The sequence below is a fragment of the Epargyreus clarus genome, unplaced genomic scaffold, assembly GCF_041222505.1.
Source record: "Epargyreus clarus isolate Ecla_fem2 unplaced genomic scaffold, WU_Ecla_fem_2.2 ptg000010l, whole genome shotgun sequence".
Lineage (NCBI taxonomy): Eukaryota > Metazoa > Arthropoda > Insecta > Lepidoptera > Hesperiidae > Epargyreus > Epargyreus clarus.
The window spans coordinates 9,949,963-9,977,780 of record NW_027332218.1 but is presented as its reverse complement, the minus strand read 5'-3'; the positions used below and the strand labels follow the sequence as shown (position 1 = coordinate 9,977,780).

At 34.4% G+C, this 27,818-nt stretch overlaps 1 protein-coding gene across 5 annotated transcripts in view; it reads right to left on the bottom strand.

The window, feature by feature from the left end:
• trh (PAS domain-containing protein trachealess) overlaps positions 1-27,818 on the bottom strand; it is a 219,631-nt gene that overhangs the window by 46,339 nt on the left and 145,474 nt on the right. Inside the window, exon 1 of one of the 5 annotated variants that reach the window (XM_073077438.1) lies at positions 17,948-18,611. The exons of the other annotated variants lie outside the window; for them this stretch is intronic. Within the exon in view, the coding sequence (XP_072933539.1) occupies positions 17,948-18,159 (212 nt within the window). The 5' untranslated portion in view covers positions 18,160-18,611. Of the gene's footprint in view, positions 1-17,947; positions 18,612-27,818 lie in introns of those variants that run through there. 5 annotated transcript variants of the gene reach the window in all.

The window sequence follows — 27,818 nt, the reverse complement described above, 5'->3', positions numbered from 1 at the left end:
AGGGGTAGCATCGCATCTGTAGCTGACTTCAGGTAGGAATATCCAATCCTATCTGGGGTTGATTACAGATGTCCATGGGCGGCAGTAGCCACTTACCATCAGGACTGCATGCTCGTCTGCTACTCATATATATTCTAAAAAAAAAATTAAATGCTAATGATCAATGGGTTATATCACACAACCTAATAAATAATAATAAATAAAATCTTTTAGAATTATAAGAAGCGATACTTAATATTTCCCACTAAATCTTGTCCGGGACCATCTTTATACACAATACGTACTTATAACCCTACTCCTGCTACATTATATGAAATATTAAAAACCATATTGTTGGTCGTATTACGCCCCAAGTGAACTGAAGTGCGTTCCCTAAGAACCACTTTAAAGTGACAATGTTACATGTCATTTTCGTCACTTAGAAATATCCACACAATAGGTTTCTTGCAACTTGTAAGTAACAAGAAGTGGTATAAGCTGCATTTTTTTTATCTTTATTATTTTTATATACTATACCTACTTAGGTATATTCGGATAGTTTGAAATTGCACTTGGAATGTTGAAGATTATGGTCTGTACACTTTTGTCCTGTGAAGAAGCGTATGACCCATAATGGGGTAGTATTTAACGAGATTTTCATAATGGTATTTTTTTAGTATACATAAATTGTATTTTTTCAATCATTTCTTTTTTATTTTTTTTTATTCGGACTTAAACTATGTTAATAAAATAAATTTTAAGAAGTAAGTAAATATTTTATATTAATTTTAATGAAGCAAAATAAAATGTTCAATTTACCAAGTTAGCTCAGTAACTAATAATTTTATAATAGGGGATCGTCACTTAACCACAATTCCCATGAATTATCTATTTATTACACCGAAAACCAATAACCACATTGATCGACCACAATGCACTAATGTTTAGACTGAAAACCATTGAAGTATAAAGCTTAAAGATTCCCATAGGGTCCTATAAACCCCGTATAATGGAACCTCGTCATTTGAGGGGTTAATTCTTGAGGTGTCGACCTTTTATGTCAACAAAGGTGACAGCATTTAAGCAACGAGGTCGATTTGCTATTGTATTTTTAATCTGTCGCTACCTGATGACATAATCTGTGGTTCAAAATGGAATCGATTGTAATGACAGTTCGCTTGTTATATGAGGATTAGATAAACTTACAAGGCTCAATATGCCTGTATTTAAATGGTAATGGAAATAAAAATTTATTTATTGATCACTACATATTTGCAATATTTGCATGACATTTTTTTAAGGTACTTTCAACTGCCCATTGTTAATGAGTTCGGTGTTTTAACTTACCTTTTGAGTATGTTGCTTATATTGTTTTGTTTTCCTTTTTTGCTATTTTCCTTCCTCAGTCTACACAATAAAGTATAATTGTAAGGTATTATAATAGTGAATCGTATCTTATCGTATTATTACTAGATCATATTGTACTGAGCAGATTATTGAAAAAAATGTAAAGGCCCTAGCCTTTACATTTTTTTCAATCATAATTATACGTATGTATGCCCTAGCATACATACGTATAATTATGTATGTAAGACTCTTACGCCTGCTATTAATCAATAATCAATCTCTCCATCGTTTTTAGAATCAAAATCGAAATTTAATTTCATTCATTACTGCCTCCTAGAAAGAAGTAAAGATTGGATAGATTGATTATTGCTAACGGCCGTTAGTCTTTTTTTTATAATATAGGAGTAGCAGACGAGCATGCAATCCACCTGACGGTAAGTGGCTACTGCCGCCCATGGACATCTGTAATCAACCCTAGATAGGATTAGACATTCCTACCTGAGGTTGGCCACAGATGCGCTGCTACCCCTGAGGACTAAGCTGGAACGCCTCGGAAAAGTACGTCTCCCTTACCACAACCTTCAAACCACAACACAGCAGCACCTAACACTGCTGTTATTAGGCAGAAATAGGTGTGGCGGTGATGCCGCCGGAGTCGAACCACAAAGGGTTCTACCACCTTTCAAGTCTGGCAGTTATAGTGATTCTAGTTTCCTACACCCATAATTAGACAAGTGCAGAGCTGTCTGCGACTGACACGCAGCGTCCCCAGGGCCTACTAATTCCGGGCCGGCAACTCAATTTGTCCCGCACGCATTAACCGTAACCGTACGGTACGGTTGTACGGTTTACGACATCGGTTGCTTGCCGAATTCAACTATTTTAATTTGCAAGCGATTTTCGTCGTATTACGACGAATCGTTGATGCAATACGGTTGAGTTTTGTTTGACAGAAATAAGAAGTTAAGATGTTTTGGAGTTCTATCATTCGTAACTGACCGGTAGAATGTTTTGTAGTTTTTTTTCTCCTTTCAATCCTATTCCCTTATTTTTAGGTTGCGTTTCTCTTATAACTTTTGTCTTAGGGTCAAGGCGGTGCGGGTGCGATTCCCAGGTGTGCAAACATGTAGAGCTACTTAAGATGAAGGGAGGTCCGTCATAAAAATTGGACAGGAAAAGCATTTTGGTGTCGGCTTCCGAAGTAGAATTAATGTGTAACTATTACCTACCCAAGAAAGTAAGTTTCATTCAGTTAAAATAAACTACTACTAGAATATAGTATTACCTATGTAGTATTACCTTTCAACAATGGTTTTAGCTAAGCTAGTTAGCTAATTTAGTTCATCTATTTTTTGCAATTTTTTACATAAGAATACGAACATTTTACTTTTATTTTTTTATTTTAATTTACAAACTCTGCAGTAGCAATAGGCGACCCGACATGAGGAGGTAAAGTGTCCACGAGTTATTACCAATTGGTAATAAGTTCTTCCGAAGTAAAATATTTCAAACAAATTGATTGAAAATTGGGGTAGTGTCAGTCAAAAAACGTAACGAAAGTTTTTATTTAAAAAAAAATGAAAATGTCCGCTATTGTCCTATTTAGTCTTTTGCGCGAATAAATATTTAAGTAATATATAAATATAAATAGTTAAGTATACATATTATAATTATTAAGGTATCATCTCTTATTTTTTGGTTAATTATGAAGAAGTTCTATTACCCAAGTGTTACTTTTCGAAAATAAACACTAACCTTATTTGCAAAAATAACTTGCCTACATAGTTCAGTCTAGTCGGTAGTAGTAATAATATGATAATGGTATGCGTCTGTAAATTCCTAGTCGCGCATATAAATTTTCCGTTAATTCTTTGAAAGCGCGAGTCGTAGTGGCATGGGTGTACTTGGCTACCCTTTTTTGTCCCACTGCTGGGCATATTTCTTTCCCACATTTTGGAGTATAGGTACGCCGTCATGTAGTCTCATCGGAGAAGAGTATGGCTTAAGGGCTAACCGTGTTGGATGTTTTCAAACCAACTTACACCCCTTTTTTGACAAGTGGGGAAACCATATAGGTAGGTATCCGATGTCGTAGGAGCGACACCAGATTATGTGATCTTTGCCCACTAACCCAGATGGCCAATCAGCGCCACATAGATGACCATTCTGCGGCCAATGAGAATATTTAACGTCTGTTATCTAATGATAACGCAAATGCACCCAGTAAAGAAAAGCACATTGCTGGCAACACATTTCTCTTGAACGTGGCTAACTTTGCTTTTACTTTGTAAATCATTTAAGATCTACACACGCCGGCGAATATGCATACTTCATCGTTATAGATGTTTTCTTTCCCCCAGTTGGGAATGAGTTTTCTCTCAGAGAAAAATTTAGGCCCATTACATATATTAGTGCTTACATTTCGGTAGAAGGCTATGGATACCAGTTGACTTATATTTCAAGCATCTATCTTGATTCTCAGTATTAGTAAAGCATCTGAGATCAGCTTCTGGTAATAGCCCTGTTCTATATGAAGTTAATCAGAGGTATCCATGGGTGGCAATGACCACTTAGTTTTTTTTTTAAATAATATAAGAGTAGCAGACGAGCATACAGTCCACCTGATGGTAAGTGGCTACTGCCGCCCATGGACATCTGTAATCAACCCCAGATAGGATTAGATATTCCTACCTGAGGTCGACCACAGACGCGCCGCTACCCCTAAGGACTAAGCTGGAACGCCTCGGAAAAGTCTGTTTAATGTTTAGTTTAATGCATGTTCGTTTGATAGTTCAATCTTATAAAAAAAGTCGACGTCCATACTACATAACATCAAATAAAAATAGTCACACGTCCAAAGAAATTCCTTCACAAAGTGTATGCAATAAACTTTATTCGAGCGAACTAAACTTTTCAAAGAGAAATTCACACCCTTAAGGGTCGGCTAGCTTTCTTTAAAAGCGTGGACATTTGAACCCTTGGAATTTAGTCAACCGTCTACTCCCTTGGGCCTTAAGACCCTCGGTCACTTCGAGCAGGATAAATCAACTAAATTTGCACTTTTCTTCAGAATAACTTATTTCAGCTGTCTTGTCTTACCTGAAGATGTTATTAAAGCTTAAAATTTTAATAAAGTTTAATAGGAATTTATACTGTTTTAATAAAATACTTGTATGAATATGGTATGACAAAAAATATTAAATATGAAATAGTTTAAACTAAATATGTCAAATTTATAAAACTTAAAATTTTAATAACGTTTATTAAGAATTTATGCTGTTTTAATAAAATTACCGTCAAAGAAAGTATTACCTAAATATGACATATTTTTAATACGACGATATTTCGAAAGTTTTAAAGTGCACACCAGGGAATCCAGTCATCTCAAGTCTCAAAAGAAATTTGATTAATAGTACTAATATTAAAATCACAGATAAAAATTAAATACCGAAAATAAGAACTGTTTTGTAAGAAAATACTGGACTGGTTTTACTACACTTCCCTTGCCTAAGTCTATGTTTATAGACAACCTTTATAAATACAGTATTTTAAGTATTATAATGGGAACTTAGATAATAATATCAGCTTTATTTTAATTAATACTATCGCATAATCAACTGGCAGTTAACACGAACGAATATCAAATACCGAATACAATAGAGCAACGTATTAGCTGAACGATCGTATTTATGCGCGTGGGGCATTAAATAAATATACATTGAGGGGCGCTCATATTTGACGTAGGAAATGAAAATGTCACCGGCTTATTACGCCTTAGGATTATTGGTATAACCAACGATTATTTTCACAGATATAATCTACAACAGTAATGTCGTAATGAAGGCCCGTCGCCGCCATCTTTGATTGCTGACAACGGCGCTTGATTACGTATTCTTAAGGCAATATAGACATTCTAATGACCGTTTGGCTGTACGGAATGTGAAACCTTGAGTTATTGAACAATATTATACGTTCAGGTGTGAAGCTACATAGCTATAAAAATATTTTATAGACATAATCTATTTTATATAGAATTTGAAATAGCATACAAGCATGCAAGCCACTCCTCTAACATAACGTAACGTAACATCTCTAATTAGCAGCACTACCTTATCTGCAACTCTTTTATGAAGTAGAAATAAGTGTGACAGTAGTGTCACCACGGTCGAACCAGGAAGATAACACCACAATGTTAAAACTATTTTTAAACTTAACCACGTTTGAGTCCTTTTGAAATAAATGTAAAAACTGCGTTCGCACGACATCCGATTAAAGGTATGCGTGTCGGAGCAAAGTTCATGCTGGACACTAGTGTCAAATGAGGTACCCTCCGTTGAGAAAAGCTATTGATAAATGGATTGAATGATCTTGATAATCGTTGGCAAAATGCTAAGTTGCATTTCCCAAGTCTTCATTACCATTTATTTTTTATGTTGTTTCTAAAAGTGTAACTTCTTCTTGATGTGAAGATGTAGCAAGTCAGTAAGAATAAACATTTTAATTTAGTCCTCACGGTTCTATAGCGGTATCTATGGCCTCTTACTATTTGTATTGTATATGAACGTCCATCAAATGACTTTGTGATGGTTTTGCAAATTTACATGAAATGTTGGGAGTGAAATTAGTAGTGAAATTATTTGCTTAATTCTGGTTGTAATTTATAATATACTTTAGTCGTTTCATAATTTACTTATATTTGTCATTATTGATTCAAGCATACATTTGATCTTCAATAAAATCCATCAATCATTTGCAAATATTACTCCATATTTGTAGAATGACCATTTAAACTGAAAAGTCGGGATAAGTCCACATTTTAAAGTATTAAGACTACTTGTAAGCTTGTCGAAATAATCAGAAGGGCTCCGTCTCACGGGACGGCCGTCACTACACCCCCGAGATGAGCTTAATATGACTCGGCGTTTCCGAACTGAAAGGACACCGTCACTCGATCGTACGGCCGATTCACAATTCGGTAATAGGTGTTATGTTTGTAAGTGGCTCCCCGTTAAGTTGAACTTTTAAAGTTAGTTCGAATTGAACAATATTTATAATACGAGTATCGTAAACTGTAAAATTTTACGTGTAAGATAGGTATTTTATCTAAAATTATAAATTCTCTTAACGTTTCTGAAGTAAACATATCGAAGTTTTTCTTTTTTGATGGAATAGATTCACAATTTCGTTTTGATTCTTTTTAATTGTGGCAATACATAAGATTTATAAAATAAGCAAATTGCAAATATAGTTATTAACTATATTAAAAAATGCTTTTTTTAAAATATAATAAACATTTTTACTTAAAGACAGCTCAAAAACGAAACCTTCATTACCTTACCTTACCCACTTTTTATCCGCTGTCTTATAAAACATCTTAGACGTTTTATTTATGAATAAACTCGTCTACAATAGTAAACTGTTAACAAGTTCAGTTAAAACGAGTAGATGACGTAATTCCAAGATGATCCTGATATGCAAACTTTATCTATGGAATGAGGGATTACAAGTGGGTGCAACAGGTTGTTATAGCTGTAAATGTAATAACCAAAAAGCCGGATTTAATGAAGCTAGATAAATTTAAAACCGGTTTAGTAAAAAGTAATACTGTAAGTACTTGTAATGTGGTTACGGTTAAACAATAGTTTTCAAGTATTTAAAGCAGTTACTATTTAAACGATAACTGATCTAGTTTTCGTCTGTAAAAGTAATCTTGATTCATTTGTTTCTATGTAAGTAGGTACTTTATTTCTAAGACGTTACTATTTAAATCGGTATCACGAATATCCAATGTACATGTCGAAAAATATATGCACAAATAAATATTCCAGAAAAGCTTATTATTTGTAATTAGCATACCTAATTGTGCAATAAATCCCTAAATTTCATTGTCCTAAGATTCAGTTTCGAAACAGTAGTAGTAGTAGTTTGTTTTATATCCGCCCAGTGTTGCGTCTAGTAGGAAAACCTGGACAAAAATAAATAAAGCGAACTGCCCCGTCCGGGTCCTCGGGGACTAACGATTTGCGCGCTCGCCAAATTGCTGCTCTTTAGACGGACTTTAATAATCACGTCATATCCAATTTTCCTTTGAAACGCACCCCGAATACAAATGGGGTGCGAAGACGTTTATTGAATGCAACCTAACGCTACACATGTGATGACCAACAAGTCAACTAATTACTGACAATTTAACAATTATACGTTGGCCGACGTCCAGAAATAGATTAGCAAAATGTTTACAATGACTCGGCGTTCCGGTCGTCTGCAAAAACTATTTTATCTAATAGTGGCTGGAGTTTTTATTACGTAATAAGTTACAGTTGTTCCCGAGAAAGAACACTGAACGCCATCAAAAAATCAATTTAATAAAAATCAACACCAATTTTCACAGAACACAGTATTTTTAATAGAAGACCTTTTTGCATGTGTCAGACGCTTTTATGATCGATCTTGGGAGGTAATGACTAAATTATCAAGATCTTATAAGGTGTTCCGTGGCGAGCACATTTAATTTCAATAGACGGTGTCGTTAGCGCAAAAAATTAGATTCTGAATAGTATTCAAACTAGATGATATGGCAGACTTACACCCCAGTGGGCAGTGATCCCGCTTTCGGGACAAAAAATGACCAATCTACTCGACGCGTCGATACGGGCATGACTAATGGTTGTCGGCCGCTTAGCAAATTGCCTGCCAAAATCGTAGCGAAACTGGAAAATTGTTTCATTCATAAATGCAATAGCCGGGATTTGCTCTGGATGGCTTTCTGATGAATAAAATAGTGGACCAGGGATAACACGGCCCCATGTGATAGCGGTTTGGGATGGACAAATGCCTGTATTAGCATTATCGTATAGTCGAATTGGTTTCCATTTTTATTCTTTCTCCCCTTTTATATTTTGCTTCGAATAGATGATTTGAGTAAAACGAAGTGTTATACATATTTCATTACTTTACGAGATAAGGGGACAAAGTAATAGTAAGTAGTGGTAAGAAAATTCTTGAAACTTCTATTTTCCAAACACAAAAAGTAATTACTGAAATTGGCATGGCATTGAAATTTCTGTTCAAAATTTAGCATAATAGTAGGAAGTCTATTTGCGTTAAAATATCTCTCTAAACAGATAAAACTAGCGCCGATAGAATTAGCAATACAAAGAGAAATGTCGGGCCGTATTCGCAGCCAATTGAAAGGAGAAGGAAATAATAGTTATTTGCAATAATCGACTGAAGGGATGGCTGATTGCGCCCGGGGCGAGGGAATTTTTCCCGTATTTTTGTCTGGCAACTCACAGTCTCTGCCCAGTGTTCGCTCCAACGTTTCATTGAGCTTTAAAACTATTTGCAGCGAGTAATAGAGGTCTTTGTGTAAATTGTGATTGAATTTTAAAAGTCGGTGAACTGTTCGAAAAAATCTCCCGTAGAAAAACTTAATGAATGTTGCTATGACAAATATTTTGAAATTATATTTATAGACAAATTAGAGAAATAATATTACAACAACATAGGTATAAAATTAAGAAAAAAGGAACAAAAGAAGTATTATCAAAATCATTGTTTAGAGTTTTAATTAGCAACACGTATTACCACTTCGGGAAGTATTTGTATATAATTTTTTCGCATCAAATACGAATCCATCTCACCAAATACATCTTAAATAATACTAAGGACTCCGCAACCCTCGCAGCAATCATGCCAATTCAACCCTAAAAGAAAGAATTAAAACAACAGGGGTCAGCACAAAAGTCCGTTGATGAGGTAAAGGGGGAAATAATGCATCATTTTCGGACCACTTGTCCCGCTGTTAATCCGGACTGACCGGGCCCGTGATCGATTGTTGTCACCCTACATACCAGCCGATGTATTGGAATGTGTATTAAAGTTGGGAAATAAATTGACCCTTTAGTCTCCTATACAACGCGTGGCAACATAATGTTTTACAATTATTCATGTAAGTTCTTATATTATTGGGATAAGATGAAACCGTTTAGAACATTTTTCTGTTTTATTCATAAACAGATTTTATTTTTTGTTCGGTGTCTATTAGTCTTCTAAATGTAAGTAAATTATAAAATAATGATTATCGTCGAATTTCGTATGTACGGGTATATAAGAAACCTACATCTTATAAATGACAAGTCTTAAATAGGTATAGGTATTCGACTTTAGATTACATAATCGCGTCCAATTTTATTTTCTCTTTACTATTTTCACCAATGGCGTAGGTACATCTGTAATAAAAATCGCAAAGTAGTTGTTTAGTACTTTAGTAGCGAAACAGACGGACATGATTGAATAGAAATCCATAAAAATACTTAATTGTAAGCTTTGCATAACAAGAAAAAAGTGAACTATACCGCGAAGCTGATCAATCCAAAGTTAATATCACCGAATACTGAAATCAGAAGTTTAAGCCTAAATCCAAAACTTAAAACCCGACAAACGACAGTTAAGGTTTATATAATTATGGAGTTATTATAGCTAAACATTTTTAAGTTTACGACGTTGAAGCTTTGTTGCGACCTCTGATGTCTAAGCTAGATAGCGGCTGCATTCCACGATACACAGTTTAAGCACAATTGCAAAGGTTTTAAATTTTAAATAGCTACTTAGAAACGTTTAGACACGAGCTAAGCATTTTTTAGTTAAATGTTTGATATTTTGCACGTACACATTTTTTCGTCTATTGCTCGTTTTGTGTATCATTCTCTAAGACTTCTTGTGGTTATATTATCTACAATGATATAATGATTATGATTTATCGTTACGTTTATGCTTAAGGACATAAATATGAAAAAAATCAAATATGCGCACGTACATGAAAGAGGAATAAAATAAATTCATTTTGCTTAAAAAAAACTAAAAGACATTTTCTGTGTCAGTGTATTTTTATCTTTTCCTACTTCTCAAAAAAGATTGTCTATCGCGTTCATTTTCCAAAAATATAAAATAGCATAACAATTCATATAAGAATCTACCTGTTTATATATAAAAGCTCGTCTATTATAATACCAAAAAACAATAAATTTCATTCACAAATTTCACTTCAATAAATAAAAATCACCTGCACCAGCACACAAACCGCAGACACAAAACGATCGATGATTCTGAAACGATTTTGACCTTTCGGTTTTGTAATGACATATAATGATTGAGTAATTTGTTTCGATTTTCGTTTTACTGTGTTTCTTTTAATCCTGCTACATTTTTTGATACCGAAGGTTTCGATCGTAATTTTATTTTTATGGAACACCCTTTGAAAATTGTCTTCTAAGGCACTATGCATCATGAATACAACAACCTTGTTTTTCCTTCGCCAGAGACGATATCAAGTATCTATATTTTACAGAAACAAATATACGTATATCACTGAAACTTTTTAAACTTAGGTATTCTCATTGATATTTTATTATACTTAGTTATCATAGTTTCAAATTGAACTTCCAATGTAAATGGTGCCATAAATAAAAAAACGTGGCCCGTGTATAGCCTGGAGAATCGCTAGTGTAATATAAACCGATTTTCTAACCTCTAGTTATATTTTACCAATGTTTCTAGCCTGGTCGCTAGTAAAAACTGGAATGGATAGAGGGCGCGACGAATCGGCGTGACTCAGCGTGTGCCCGCTGATTGAAGCTGACTACTGTGTGATACAGGGTGTTACAAAGTTACATAGAGAAATAGAAAAATCTATCTATCATTCAGCACTTTGAACTTCAATTTTCTACTAAAGAAATAACTTCGTTTCACAGTCACTTGCTTGCTATGCATTTGTTTTGCGTCATAAGCAGTGACAAGTTAGTGAAATACAAAATACTTAATATTATACAAAAGTACATTTGCATGTTGGGGAGCTGAAAATGTGAGGTAAAATAATGACGGCCTACAGATATTACGAATTATCAGCATAAGTAACAAAAATCATATTCGGGGTGTATCAAACGTGGCTTTCTATCCAAATTATATGTTATAAAAATCTACTAATATGCACATATTTATACCTAAAATGGAGCACGCTGTATAATCTCACTTAAAAAATAATACAAGACAAAACGTAATAGATCCATATATTCAGAAAGGGCCGACTATTTTCTTAAACCCGATTCAGATGCTGCAGAGATACCACCAAAACAGTTTATGTCAAGGGAAGAAAGTTTAAGTTAGCGTGACAATAATATTTATAACCGCAATAATATTTATCAACGGTCCAATAGCTAATTTTTATCGAATGATTACAATATGTTTGTTGTTGTATTGTCCTGAAATATTTATTTCTACGTTTCGATTAATGCTACCGAGTTCAGTTAAATGATGTGCTTTGTTCATTTGAAATTGATTTAATTATATTTGCGGACACCTCATCTTTCTGTTAACCACCGTTGGTTAAGTTTCATTCAAAATGTGGTCCAGCTCGTTTAGTCCTACTATACGAAACCTGCAGGACATCGTAGTTAAATAGATGCGTATAATAAAATAATTATTTCACAATCCAATATCATATTTGTCGGATACGCAATTTTGACATAATGATAATTCAAGCCATCCAAGTTTTAGATATAGCAAACTAGCTTCCGATGTAGTGGTATTTGCAAAAAAACATTATTTGGATCAATTGGATTCAATGTATGGATGTATTGATTTGCAGGTCTGCAAAAATATAATAATCGGCAGGCTTTTGTTGACCAGTAGGTACTTACGAAGCAATATTTTCATTAGATTAAATGCACTCAATGAGTTTGTACATAAATTAAATTTTTAAATTTGACTATGTTACGGATATTAGGCCAATCTATTGTATTTTGTCAACCTATTGTAAAGTCCATTCAATGAGCACCAGAAGTTAACATTAATTAATTGATGTAAAATTAAAAAATAATAATGATATTTTGACAAAAGCTTCGTCAGAAAACCGTTAAATCACATTTGACGCAGACACAGTAATTACTGTTACAAGATAGGCGATAGAAAGCGTATACGTAATTAGGACCTTGTACGAATTTCGAATTCGATTGACTTCGAGGACGATTGTTCAAATTCAAATTTTTAAAATTAAATTACCAGAATTTTGTATATCAATTGACAATTCTTTTTTATTATTAAATATTCATTTATTTTTAAGTCGTTAATATTTTTGTACTAATCCTACAATCGAAATTTACAACTTAAATAGAATGCAAAAAATAAAATTAATTTGCCTCTGTTTCTGACATCTGTTTCTTAAAATGAAATAGTTTAATTTTTTAATAATAAATCATTTTACTAACATAGTTTTTTATTTTTTATTAAGTTTCTGGCTTCTACAAAAATCTCGTTACGCGGTCTTGAAAAGTAACATGTTATTCTGAATAAAACCTCTAATTGCGGTCGCGTCACACAAAAGCCACTAGCGACTCCATGTTTTTTCTACTCTCATTGTGGTCAGAGATCGTTTTTTGTTCGTTCAGGTGCAACGATTGAATTCTACTCTTACGTACGTAAATATTGGAGAATTTATAACTGTTTACGCATTTTTATGAACTTTTATTTTTATTATGCAATCGGTGAATGTTATATAAGTATCTACCTATTGTAGGTATCTACGATCTCACAGAAAGTTATAATATTATAATGATAGACAGAAAATTTCAAAAGGACAGACTAATTACAACTAAGCTAACTAAGCTATCTGTACTATTAAATATAAAATAATTTTAAAATATTTTTTATAAATTATATTAGAATTTTATTTGTAATTCAAGATTTTTAAATACGACTGCACCGTAGATTCTAGATATCTGGGTTATTTACAAATACTTGTAGATTTCGCATTAAAATTCTATCTATCTAGACTTTCCTGTCAGTTAGTGACCGGGTGGGTTGAACAACCTGCCTAGTAAGTTTTTACCTCAGAGTTTTTGTAACACTTGCTTAGACCAAACCTTATGTGATAAGTCCTAAATAGACTAACTTAATAGACGGACATAAGCCACCTTAAGCAGGTCGTATCTCGTAGTTAATTTAAAAAGTTAAGCAATATCAGGTGAGGTCGGGAATTAGATGGGTGACCACCAGTGGCTAAGCTCGCTTCCGTGCTGAGCGCGCGTCAAACTGTCGATCTTGGTTATTATTAGGTAGCAAATGGGTAGCTTATTAGATGGGTTTAAAAGTTTATAGACGTTTTGATCACATCCGACATTGCTTAATGACAAACATTCCACCACTTTCAATGCAGATTGCATTGCAGTCTGTAGTGGTATTTTTTTTAAGATCGAGGTAGCAAACAAGCTTGCAATCTACCTGATGGTAAGTGTTCATTGCCAGCCATGAACATCTGTAACCAACATCATACAGAATGGATTCGACCTAAAGACGATCACAGATGTTACCACTGTTACTGTTACCACTCTTGATGTTTAAGATAGTCGCCTCATATGTCAGCCAAACACACCCTTCAGCCGAGCACATGATCTGCTTCACACCAGAAATAAATATAATCTTCGATCAACAATAAGAACTCTTGATCGAAGGATATAATGGTGGTGTAGTCCGCGTAAAACTGCTAGTCCGCTCTGAATATAGAAATGAATCGCGACGCCATAGCAAATTGTACGACTACACCTGCTCGCAACAACTTCAGAGCGGACTAACAATTTGGCGCGAACTATATCTCCCCGGTAGAACCATGCTGGTTCTAAAGCCCTTCATATACATGTGATCTAGTAAGAGGTAACATTTACACATTAAAATATAAAGTAATGTCGTGATGTCGTTCCGATAGGAGACTATGATAAGCATAACATACCGGTTTAATAGAGAATGCAGTTATGCCCTTTCGAATGTACGAGTAATGATGAAATTTCGTATATGAGCTTAAAGGTCTTTGATGATTTGCCACTCCGGGCAAATATCTGGCCTTTGGAAAATACAGTAATGAAATGAGAACTAGGATAAAATGTATTAAATTTCCCAAAAAACTTTCTACAATGATTTTTGGCAATATGTCGCACAATTTGCCACTGAGAAAATCTAGGTATTTGCTTAAAGCAAGTCGGTAAATACTAACTAGAATTTAATGAGAGAGGTTCTTTAAAGGGATTATACTATTAAATGCTTTTGGAAATATGACTGGTCTGACAAAAATATGACAATAACATAAAAAATAAAACAATTTTACATAAAAGTTAAAACTTAAATATTGAAATCTTTGAAACTCGGTTACTCACGCGCAAGCTTCAAGCTTCGAAACCCAGCAAGCCATATTAAAAAAAAATATTATTATTAAAAAAAATCTTAACATATTAGAAATTAATTATCACTTGCTGCGATTATGAAAAAAACTGAAGAAACTTGCACGGCTGAGATTCCTTTAATTAAATCTCAAAAGTACATGAACCAACTCTACCAATTCGCACTTCTTCAGCGCGGACCATGGTCTCAGCCTCTCACTTCGAGAGCAGACCCGTGCCCAGCAATGCGGCAGTAATGGGTGGACACCGTCGCTCCCCGCTCATCGGTTCCACTCAAAGTACCTCACATGTACGCTCTATTTAGTCACGGCTTTTATTTTCCAATCAAAATATTTCAGACAACGGATATGGGTTAGTTTTTTGGATTCTACAGCTTTTTCTATGGTTTTGATTAAGTGTGAAAGGATTCTTGTCTAGTGATTGAGTCAAAGGTTTTGTCTTCGGTAACGACAAAAAAGGCTTTTGGGGTACGTCGACAAGGCTTTGTTTATTTTTTAAAACTTTAGAGTTGTGTAGAGACTTTGAAATGAATTTGATTTATTTTGGTTTAAATAATTGGTGTTATTTTAATTAATTTGATTTGGTGTTGACAGATTTTAATTAGTAGGACTTAAACCTTAGGGACCGTGGGATAAGGTATTTTATATTTTTAAAAAACACTGTGAGTAGGGCGGTCGAGGAACAGGAGTTGTGCCCCACAAACTTGGATTTATCTTTAAACCAATCTACCTTGACATTCAAAAAATACCCAAATTTTTTTTTAGTATTTGTTGTAATAGCGGCCACGCATATTCTCTAAAAAAATCAAGTGTCTATCTATTACGGTTTAGGAGATAAAGCCATGTGACAGACAGACAGACGACTAGACAGACAAATAGGCAGCCAACGGAGACTTAGTACTCGTAATAGGGATCCGTTTTTATCCTATAAGTACGAAACCCTAAAAACGAAACAAATATAATATATGAAGTCAGTATTTAGTTGTCATGTCATGTCGTTGGATAGTCCTCAAATAAGCTTAAACAACTTCTGTCTTAGGCAAATGAACTAAAATCCCATGCCAATTAACTTTTGACTCGAAAACGATACGACTATTTGAATTAAACTCAGTAATACTCTAACCTCATTATAAAAACGGTCTGGGAAAACGACAAATTACGAAGGTGAACCTGATGTTACGATACAGCTCAAATTATAGTTAGCGAGATCTGATCTTGTAGCAAAACAGTTTTGTTCTCAGTCGTGTGTGATTTATTTAAAAATCTAAATATGTTTGGTATAAAATAAGAAAGATAATATTTTAAAATTTTGTTAATCTTTTAAATGTCTACACAATTTACATTCATCTTCATATGTAAAAAATATAGACTCCGTATGTTTGTATTAATAAAAGTCAAATTTTATCAAAATTGACTTGAAATGTTTACACGTCTTTTGAATAGTAAAATAATGTTTTACGTACTATACCTATATTTTATTCTGAAGTTCGCACTGAAATGATATTAATCCATATAATTTATATCGAAAGATGGCCGGGTTTACCTTGTATTTAATTATATTGGTTATTAAAATATTCAGAGATCATTTGTTCAATATAAATAAGAATTAGTTGGACATATAAATTAAATTCATAAATTAAAATAAAAAAATAAGATTTTTTATTGAAGACTTTAAATAAAATACAAAAAAAATAAAGTTGATTATTTTAGTAATTAATTTTCCAACCTAAAATCAATTTTGTGTCAAATTTAACAATTTATTTTTATTTAACTATTCGTATGTAGCATAGCGGCGTATATTGTTCAACGGTCATGACACGATAAAATCTTAATTTGCGCACATAACTCGTTCTGTCCACGTTGAAATACTGTTGTTTAATGTTACAAAAAATAATTTCAAACAATGAGTGGGCTGTATTGCATCGAAGTCTGTCTTAAGAAATTTCCATATTTAATTAAATTCGTTTTAAGAATCTAAGTGAGATTCGTCTTAATAATTTTATTATTTATTTGTAAATCAATCACAGTTTTTTTCTAATAGTATGATTGCAAAACAGGTTTTTGAGAAAGAGAGATTGTTACAAACTGCGTGGATTTTGATCAAATAGGGAAAGTTACAAGAGTTTAAAAACTCTATTTAATTTAATTAATTTTAAAAACCGTAAAAAGTTAATTCCTTACATTCTGAATCACAGTTTTTTCCAATAGTAAAGTACAATCAGCGAAAGAACTATAAAAATTGATACTGTTAATCCGTGTGTAAACACGGAATAACAGTTTTTTTATTAACAAAGAACATGTGATTTGGTATAACATTTTTTTATCAAGTTTTTTATTAAGACAAAACAAATCAGAGTTGTTTATAAACAAACATACATACAGTATTAGTGAAACTTAAACCAAAAAAATAAACTCGCAAATTGCAAACCTAATTTTCACAAAGGTCTCTACCATGTTTTATTAAAGCAGTTTAAAACAATAAAATATATTACTTCCTGACCAATCTTAACCCTAAACGATGATGTAAGTTGAACAATAAAGCAAATAAAGTTAGAAACTTGTAAAGCGGTCGAGATACCATCAGTAGGTAACTTGTGACGGTAATTTCGCTGTTTACGCGTGTTCTCTTAAAATGTTTATTATCTTGTCTGAGATTTCATTTGACGGCATTGACATAAAGGAAGTTATGTCAAAACATCTATACCAGTTTTGGATGCTGACTTCAAAATATCGTGGGCTTAGACCATATAATATTTTTTTTTATTTTGGGTTATTACGTCATTCGTTTCCAAAGTCAAAACATAATGTCACAATGGACTATAACAATAGGTTAATAATTACTAGGAAAACAATTAAATTTTTTGTGACTCCTGAAAAGTCAGGATATTTTGTATAAGTATGCCCTTATGTCTTGAAACCCACATTATTAAAAATTACTTCGTTGGTAGCCTTTTCATAAAACATTTATTAGCTCTTACGGTAACGATTTTAAACGTGTTTTTTGTAAAATAACTCTCATATTTTTTCAAAAACGCCCTCAATTAAAGTATAGCTTCAAAAATATCTTCGCAGTTCAAAAAGTAACATTACTACAGATATCAATACTTCGAAATGACACTTAATTAATATTATTTTATAATCAAAGCACGTTAAAATAAGCAACATCAATCAAAATAAAAGCCAAAAATAATATAATTGCTCCCACAATATTTTTCCTTGATTTTGGGTAATTTTCATGACTTTAATTTAAAAAATCTTTAGAACTGATTTCCACTACAGATTGATTTTGTTAAGTTTAAAGCTAAAGATTGTAGAGTCATCAAATCATCCAAAATAGTAGAATATCTATAAGAATTAAAACTAAAAATAAAAAATATAAAGAAAAATGAAACGTGCCCAGGTTCGAGATGCGATTGGTTGGATGCTTGTTGCTGCCGACAGATATCCGGGCTTGACTGTACGAACCAGGAATGAGTGAAGGCCGGGTTCAGGCCTGGGTTGAGTCCCGGCCCCGGCCCGGGCAGGCCCATCACCCCCGGTAGCCCGCCGGGCCGCTGGTGATGGTGGAAACCTGCGTAGTCCATAGCCACCGCCTGATAGGGCAACATTCTCACTCACTATTGTCAACTGTCACTGTTAGTCCAATTGAAACGTAAGTTCCCGCGCACACATTGTAACAAATCGTTTTTAACACTTCAATATCCCATTCCGCTTTCACATAACACTTAAACGTCTCTAGTCCTGGTCAAGTTTAAGCTGAACCATAAGTCCGATGGAAAGCTCGCACCGATTTCAAACGCATCCGTTGTTTCAGTCGATTTCAGTTATCAAACAAACGCCCGTTCTATTTTCGTGACCGATCATTTACGGGGCCAGCTATTCACAGGGGAAAAGTCACGCACAGCCACCCACTTAATAAATATTCTGGGCATATATCCGTTTTTACGCAGACGTGACTGGCTGTGTACTGTCCGATTTTCACGTACGGAACGCGCGGCCGATTATCGAAAACAGTTGCATGCGTCCCCCTCTCTCGACCTCGGACGTGCAACTGAAACCGAGCACGCGCCAAACGCGACTCTATCACACTCGGCCTAGACACCCTGTATATCAGCGCTCGGGGATTAGAGCGGGACGGCGCGCTACACGCGAGCGGGACGGAGATCGATCGGACGTCATCGCGGAGTTAAGAGCCTGCGTCGTTACACGGCCCGTAATAGGCGGTTACGTGATTGGGCGTGGCCTGGCCTATTAAGTTGAATTGTCGCGCCCTGATTGGTTGAAATTGGTAGTAGTCGCCTACGTGATATGTTCAGGAATACGTTTATAGCCGGCGTTCATAGAATATAATAAGTGAGTTGTAGGTTGGATGCGCGCCAGTTGTGTAGACGGCATGTTGCGGTTTCATTCCCGATTCGCGTAATGATTTTTAATTGTTAGTTAAGGACCGTTAATGGGATAAAATTGCGTATTTAGACGATCATTGAATAATGAAATCGATGCGTTTCTTCAATGAACGTACATGAGTGTATCTCACACCTGTCTGGGCTCTACATTATAGTAGTTGAATTAGTTCTTATTCCTCCTTCGTCACTGATTTCCTTCCTCCTGACCTCGATTCTCAACAAGATTATAAATAGGCATCTACTACTTATCGACTCTATTGTTACTCGTAGACAAATAACATAGGTATCATAGAGCTACAGTTACCAAGAAAAGTCCAATTTTAGAGTCAACAATAAATAGCATAACTCTACCAAACTATTCGACTCGAGGCAAATAGATACTACCTACATTTCCTACTGGAGAGTTAAGTACTTCCTATTAACCAAAGTTAGAGTCTTGTAATCATTACATTCTATCTTTACCTAATTATTTAGATGAAAAAAAAACACAAAAGTCTTGATCAAACATTACAATCAAAAGATACCTAAATACCCGAAATCCACTTGGTATTTGCAATGGGATAACCTAGAAACCATGAACCATAGCGAATACTTTCTCTAAATTCAGATCGCAGTTAACTGTTACTGTTTTTATGGTTTCTGCAAATCTGTGGCAAGAAAAATATAGCTTTTTTGTATTATCGAAATAAATACTTGTATTTTTTTTTTATAATATAGGAGTAGCAGACGAGCATGCAGTCCACCTGATGGTAAGTGGCTACTGCCGCCCATGGACATCTGTAATCAACCCCAAATAGGATTAGATATACCTACCAAGGTCGGCCACAGATGCGCTGCTATCCCTGAGGACTAAGCTGAAACGCTTCGGAAATGTCTGTCTCCCTTACCACACCCTTCAAAACTGAACACAGCAGCGCCTAACACTGCTGTTATTAGGCAGAAATAAAAATAAATACTCTATCAGTATTATTACCAACAAATTAGGTAAAGATGGATACAACTACGTCTACTGGTATCTTCAAATGAAAATGACTGATGGTAGAGCACTATCCTTGCCGATTGCGATTTGGTAGAGTTCACAGATTGTTGAAAAGGGTAAGGAAACTCTCACGCATACCTAAAGCTATCCTTATAATGTAGAGGTACCATTACTGCGTAGATTAGTGCATATCTCTTACAACCAAGAGTATTCAGGATAACTACCTAAATCCCAAGACCACCACGTTAACCAATATGATTTGGTAGAGTTCAATCATTGTTGTACCTTCAATAACTCTGGAATTTTGATTTCGCCAAAGTATATACATCAAAACAAGCGGTAATTATTTTTTAACACTTATTAGGTATAAATATTCAAGAAATTAATGATGCTTACCGACTAGGAATTTAAATCAAATCCTACTTATAGGGGCATAATAAGATACTCACTATTATTCACAATGTAAAATGTACTGTACCCTTACCATGAGTTTTTAAGTTTTGAAAAATATGACTGTTTTGGTATTTGTTTACGTATTGGCCCATACTATTTCCAAGTTCTGACACAATCCGCTAGGGGCGCTGATTGGAAATTGTATGGGCAAATGCGTAAACAAATACCAAAACAGTCATATTTGTCAAAACGTAAAAACTCCTGGTAAGGGTACTGAACAGAAAATCTAACAAGAGTTATCATTGAAATCTAATTTAGTAATAAATCCAATACTTAATAATAATATTACCTACTTAGAAAAGTCACAACACAATAAGACAAAAATTAAATTTGGCACGAAACTAATCTTACTAGTTCCTGATTAGTTACATAAAATGGGTACCTACCTACATTACAATAGATAACTGAAAATTTAAGATTACGGAATTGATCGGTTATTTTCAACGGTCAAATTAATTAAACGGATTATTTATAGATTTCGGTACGCTATGATCAAGATGTCAGCGGTTTAGTTCAAGGATAGACGCTTTGGGACTAATTGACTAATCGACTAAGATTTTGTAATAGTTGTGATAAATAGGTAGCTATTTTTTCCGTGGGGAAACCCGTCTTGGGTTCCTCTCAGCCGCGGGGGCAGCGGAGAGGATATGCCGGACTCCTACCGGCTAAACCCCACGGTATTCCTATATACTCCCTTTATCGGGACCACGGGTATGTTATTAGTACTCTTCCGCAAAAATAGGTAGGTACTTAGGGTAAAAGCCGGATAGTTGCCTCACTTTTCGAAAAAGTTTGATTTTAAAAAAATATGAACTTTCTGAAAATTATTTAATATGTATCTTAACACATAGGTCTTTTATCTTCTATAATAGGCTATTTTTATATACATAATTAATAACGTTTTTGAATAAATAATGTTTTATTTCACCTCTCAGAAAAGGGATAGTTGCCTACTATGGCGGATAGTAGCCTAGCGTAAAAAATGCTTCGGAGGATACTTGCCTCATGCGGGGATAGTAACCTCGGTATGATTATTATTTAGGATAAAAATAAATTTGTATCAATTAAAAGTAATATTTATTATTTATTTAACAGTCTTTTTAATTTACTGAGATCTTTCATTAAATACTATTCGAAATATTAATCAACATTATTAAATAGTATTTAGTTTTAATAATTTAAATTAAGTATATAAAAATATTATTCAAACTTAAAGTTATGAAAGTTATAAAATATAATCATTTATCTTAAGAATACAATAATTTGGTAATCAACTTTGGAATTGACATTATTTTTTTGCACGAGCTAATGCTTCTAACTTTCCACATCTCTTGCAATAGTTTTTAAATGTTGTACATGTTTCATGCAACCACATCCGACATATCTCACATTGAATCCAATCTGATTTTGATTTAGTTAAATTGTAATTCTCAAAACATTCAATGCAATAATTATCAATTAAAACTTTTTTAGTCATATTTACTCGTACTATTGAATTAGCATTTTTTACTTTTAATGTCTTTTGAGTGTCACTTATCGATTTTTCGTCTCTTTTATTTTTGATTGGTAGTCCTCTTGTGGCTTTCCCTTTAAGCGTTTTTAAACTGGTGATATTTTCTTCATTTTCACTACTATCAGAACTAAAAAATTGTAATCTTCTCTTCCTTAATGTTTTTATGTTGTCCTGTTGTATAATATCTGTGTCACCAGACTCAGTTCCACTGCTAGTCATATCAATATATTCCTTAGTCCTTTTCTTTTTTTGCGACCTTTTTTTCTGCTTAATGCTTTTCTTATCCCCAGCTGGTTTGTTTACTCTTGTTTCTGTGGTAATTTTAGTTTCTGTAATATTATTTGTTTTCTTTATTTTCTCCGCTTTATTCTTCTTTTGGATAATTTTATCGGTGGAGTTTAAAATTTCTGCAGATTGTTTATATCTTTTAGTCATGCTTAGCGGTATTTTTGGTATAGGAGATACTTGATGTAAAAATTTAGACGGTGTTTCTTTACAATTTTGATTCTGGGATTCATGTAAAGATATCAGCGATGGCAATGATAGCTCAGTATTACCCAAGATGTAATTTTCGATGTCGCAATCTTCTAAGACTAAACAATCTTGAGACATATTTAACAGGCTTGAGGAAGGTCGCGGTGGCGTGTGATTTTGGTTCACGTTATTCTGCTCAGTGTCATGTAACATCATTTCCAGATTATCTGAATTATTTGGAACTTGAAATCGTGATGGAAGCAGTTCGTTTTGATGACTCAGACCTTGATTATACTCAGATTCCGGTACGGCACAAATTCTTGATACTTGTTTGCTTATGGATGACACTTGGTCTTGTTCATTTGACGCAAGACTTTGCTCAGAACTTTGAGAGCGCTGCTCCAACGAAGACAGTCCAGAAACGCCTGGTACTTGATCATTTTCAGGATTAGATTCTTGTTCCTGCGCAAGTTCCCCCAGTGCAAGATCTGATATGGCAAATTCAGAGTCAGAAACAGCATTTGGTTCGACTGGGTAGATACCACTACCACGAAAACCACTGAGTGCATTTGCAGGGACAGCTGCTCGAATCCATGCCTTCGATATTAGCTGACCTGAGTTGTACCGATTCAGTTTTTTTTGTGGATTGGTGCGCATGAAATTGTTTGTCTCAGCATTATAATATTTTTTAAATGGTCCGAATACTGATACATCTAATGGTTGCAAAGCTGAAGTAGTATGACTAGGCAAGCAAAGTAATATCACATCATTGTTCCGAGCAGTTTCTAGCATATTGACAGCACTTGAATGTGATGGATGACCATCCAAAATCAGTAATACCTTTCCTGGCGGTTTGCGTGGAATGAAATGTTCAGTCAGCCATTTATAAAAAAGATCTGAGGTAATGTATGCCGATTTCTTTTGCATGTAAACTTGAGAACCAGGCGGAAGCCCTTCTTCGAACTCTGGTTTCTTATTTACACCTTTGATAATCAGAACCGGTGGGAGAAAATTGCCAATAGCGTTACAACAAGCAACGACAGTAATTGTTTCTCCTTTTTCATTGGAAGTAACTGATTTAACTGCTTTGACACCTTTCTTAGCTAATACTTTACCAATTTTATTATTGAGCTGGACACCGGTTTCATCCATGTTAAATATTCTATCTGGCTTATTCAGCAAATCATTCTCAGTTAATATAGTTATATAGAGTTTGAAAAAAATTTCAACTTCTTTTCTGTTGAGACCCTTCGCTCTTGCAATTGAGAAACCCTCAGCTTGTCTCAAACTTATTTCAGGATTTCTTTCAAGAAAGCTTTTTAGCCATTGAGGTCCAGCCATTTTACTTTCGTTGTTAAAGTTATGCTTTAATCCCAACTTATCGGCAAACTGATAAGCTAACTGACGTATCACAATTCGGTCAGGAGGAAAACCAGCCTCTCCGAGCTTCAATATATGAGTTACCAGTCTTTTTTCATTCTCAAAGCCAAGAACAGGATACTTTCCTAAAAATGTAAAAAGAATAATTAGGTCAGATAAGAAGGTATGCACATATTTTTTTGTATTTATACTAATAAGTATAAGTATACATGTTTAAATCAAAAATATACCTTGAGTTAGCAGTTGCTGGTTATTCTTTTCGTACCGTCTTCTCAAGGTTCGAGCGGATATTCCGTATTTTCGAGCAATTTCATTAATACCTCTTTTTTTTTGCTTTAATTCTTCGATTGCAAGTACTAAACTTTCTTCTGTCCAGTTGATATTGCGTGGCATCACGCCTGGTTTTCGCTTATATTTGCGAGGCATGTTGATTATCTAGAATAAATTAAAAAAAGACAGATAAGTAGATATTTATTTTATTGACAACAAGTAAGTAAGTAAAAAGCAACAATAAAATAAAACCAACTTTGCTTGTTAAAAAAATTTAGTCAATCTAGGGGCAACTATCCGCGAAAGTAAGTAGGGCGACTATCCTTTTTGATGCGGATACTTGCCCTTTTTATTTACAAAATAAATAATAATAATTTAACATAAAAACATATTAAACAATGTAATCTAAACTCTAATGCATGCAAAGAAAGAAAAAGTTGACTAAAATTACGATCAGTAATAAAAATATTCCATAGAAATTACTTACCAATATAATTATAACGCTCGCCAAAGTTTTGCCGCGGAAGATTTTTACTCACACGGACAAAACACGTGCGCCTATTTCGATGGCTTATGCGTTACTGAGACCTGTAGGGAGTCACTACTTACTATGGTAAAGGATTTACACATCTTATAGTTCTAACATAGTGTACTAAAAACTGAGGCATCTATCCGTCCGAGGCAACTATCCGGCTTTTACCCTACCTAGGTTGGCATATATTTTATAATATAGGAATATGTAGTCCACCTGATCGTAAGTGGTTACAACAGCAGGCTGTGGACATCTGTTATAAACCCTGAAGACGACAGGACTCTATGGGCGTCAGTGGTGGCTTAACATAAGATTGACTGCATGCTCTTTTATTGCTTTAATTTATAGATACCTTTTTTTTCTCGAGGGGGAAACCTTCAAAAGGTACCCGGTGCTGTGGGAGCGACACGGGGTTATGTGGGACTCTTACCGCGCTAAAACCAGCCCGGTGGCCGCCCTCGGCACTGCGTACACGACTCCGGGATCTCCAAAGGAACGCGAGCGGAAAATTCATGGTTGCATATAAATGAATTTTATAGAGAAATACTCAAATTTGACATTTAAAGAGACATTAACTTAAGCGGCCCCAAGTGTACTAACACATTTGAGGCGATTTCCAAAGGTTTCAAACCTTATTAGAACCTTGCTAGTATATTTGAAGTAACTAGATACTTAGCATCAGGTGTCCAGTGTCACATAAACCTGTCCACGGAGATAGTGCCAGATGTCATCTATCTACATCTTTTTTATTCTGAGTACATAACATTGTACATCAGTGATCATACCGTGATACATACCAATTGATTGATTACCATACATCATTATAAATCTAAGGAGGATTCCACGCGGCTTCACTTGCGTGCTACAGCTTCCCAATTATCAGGAACTCTAATTACAAGAAATTATATTCTTGTAGTAGATTCTTAAAAATTCTTCGATCCTAAAAATATACGTTATATCCATTAATAGAGAATAATTAAAAATGATTCTACATGGAAATTCAGATAAAAGTAGGTATAACTTGAACTTTTATAGATAAGGAGGAGGTGGGGTAGGGCGGGAGGTTAGTAAGTCCGGCCTTTACCTTAAAACAGTAGATAGTCCTAAGGCATTTTCAGAAAGCTTCATTAACTCCACAAAATTTAAGAACTCTTATCGAGGCAAGTGATTTTAGCGACTCTTCTAGTATTGTACATTTAGGGGATGCGATTCGTTTAGGTAGCTTGTCCATGGATATCTGTAACCCCTAGATAGGATTAGAGTGCTAAATGAGGTCAGCCCGAGTTGCTAGCTCTGAGAACAAAGTTAGAAGGCTTGGATAATATATGTCATCCTTACGTCGCTCTACAAAACCAGAACATAGCAGCGCTTAACACTGCTGTTATAGGCAGAAATAGGTATGATTGTGGTGCTTCCGGAGTCAAAGAACAAAGGGTTCTGCCACCTTCAAATCTATCTTAGTTTTAGAAATCTAACATTGAACTGAATAACAATGTACAGCTTATACCAAATGGTCTAGATTTTAAACTCACTAACATTTTCTTCACAACTTTGTAAATCGTTTGAGTTTAAAACTCAAAACCATAGAAAAGGGAAATAGTACTTAAGTAGGACAAGAAATCTTGAAAAATAGGAAATAAATAACCCCACTTTAAAATTGCTAAGTTTGTACAAACCACGAGAAAAAGGAATAACTAATACTTAAATAAAGGATAACAATTCAAAAAATATACAGACAGACTTATATATATATTTTATATATACGTATACCAACAGATAAAGAGGTCAGACATCTAATAAGTGTAATGACGCAAGTCGGTGTGTGGAGCGATTTCTAAACATCGTGTGTTTTCCATACATCTAAACTTTACTTCATTACATTGATCAGTCTGCTTATTATAATAATTTATGCTTCCATGTTTCTATTATCATCTATGAATCTATAAAAAGGTGGTAGAATTAGTAGTTCGGCCGGAGAAGTACCATCGTCACACGTATTTCTAGTAAAAGCAGTTCTTTCCTTTTCTAGAGGATGCGCCTGACTTACATAAATACGTTTGAAGGTGGTAGAACCCTGTGTGGTTCGACTCCCGCGGCACCACCGCCACAAATGTTTTCAATAATGTACCGCCACCTATTGGTACATTATTGAAAATTTGTAATTTTCAATTAATTACTTGGTAGAGTAAGAACTCTACCAATAATAATATGATTAGTATTTGTTCTACAAATACTAATCATATTATTATCGCGTTTGATTATACGTAGATTCTTTGAGACTTCAATTCCAAATCGAAAATTCACATTGTTAATAACTAAACATGCTAAACTTAAACCACATATTGTAACTGTGAACCTAAATCAAATGGTTGAATGGGTGTTATCTAAACAATTGACCGTTCAGTTAGAGGCGGAAGGCATGCATTTGTGGCTTCCGCGACCCATGGCGATTTGCCCGCAACGTTCACTTAGTAACTTTATAGATACCTAATTAATCGTTAACCCTTTCTTTTATAATAAAGTGTTTAGGCCCGATTTTAAGAAAGTGTAAGTGCAAATTGGTAGACTTTACATAACTTTATAGAGAATTTGGTCACTTACAAAAATAAATTAATTTAATTATAATACTATGCGTCTACTCAACCTACTCGTAGAATATTTATTATAATTATGGAAAATGTCTTTAATATGTCAATCTTTAAACAATATCAGCTATTGTTTAAAGATTGACATATTAAAGAATTAAATTAGGAAATTAAATAAGCCTAAAGAAATATTAAAATGTACCTATATTGCGTACCTACCGTTAGAGTCTATTTGATTCCTTGTCTATAGAACAAAATGACAGTTTCAATGGTGTTTAGATAATATGGCGCGAATGATTCAAATTGGCCTATTAGTTTGAATAGCGTCATAGCATACATGACTGTGGTCACAGCATACACATTATCCAGGAATAGATATTATGGGGGTTAGTTTATCTTATAACAATTAAATTGGTCATACCATAGATGATTTTTTATAAGATTGATGCAGCAAGATTAAACTGCATGCTCGATGCAGTTCACCTTTTTTATAATATATGAGTAGCAGACGAGCATGCAGTCCACCTGATGGTAAGTGGCTACTGCCGCCCATGGACATCTGTAACTATCCCCAGATAGGATTAGATATTCCTACCTGAGGTCGGCCACAGATGCGCCGCTACCCCTGAGGACTACGCTGGAACGCGTCGGAAAAGTCTGTCTCCCTTACCACAC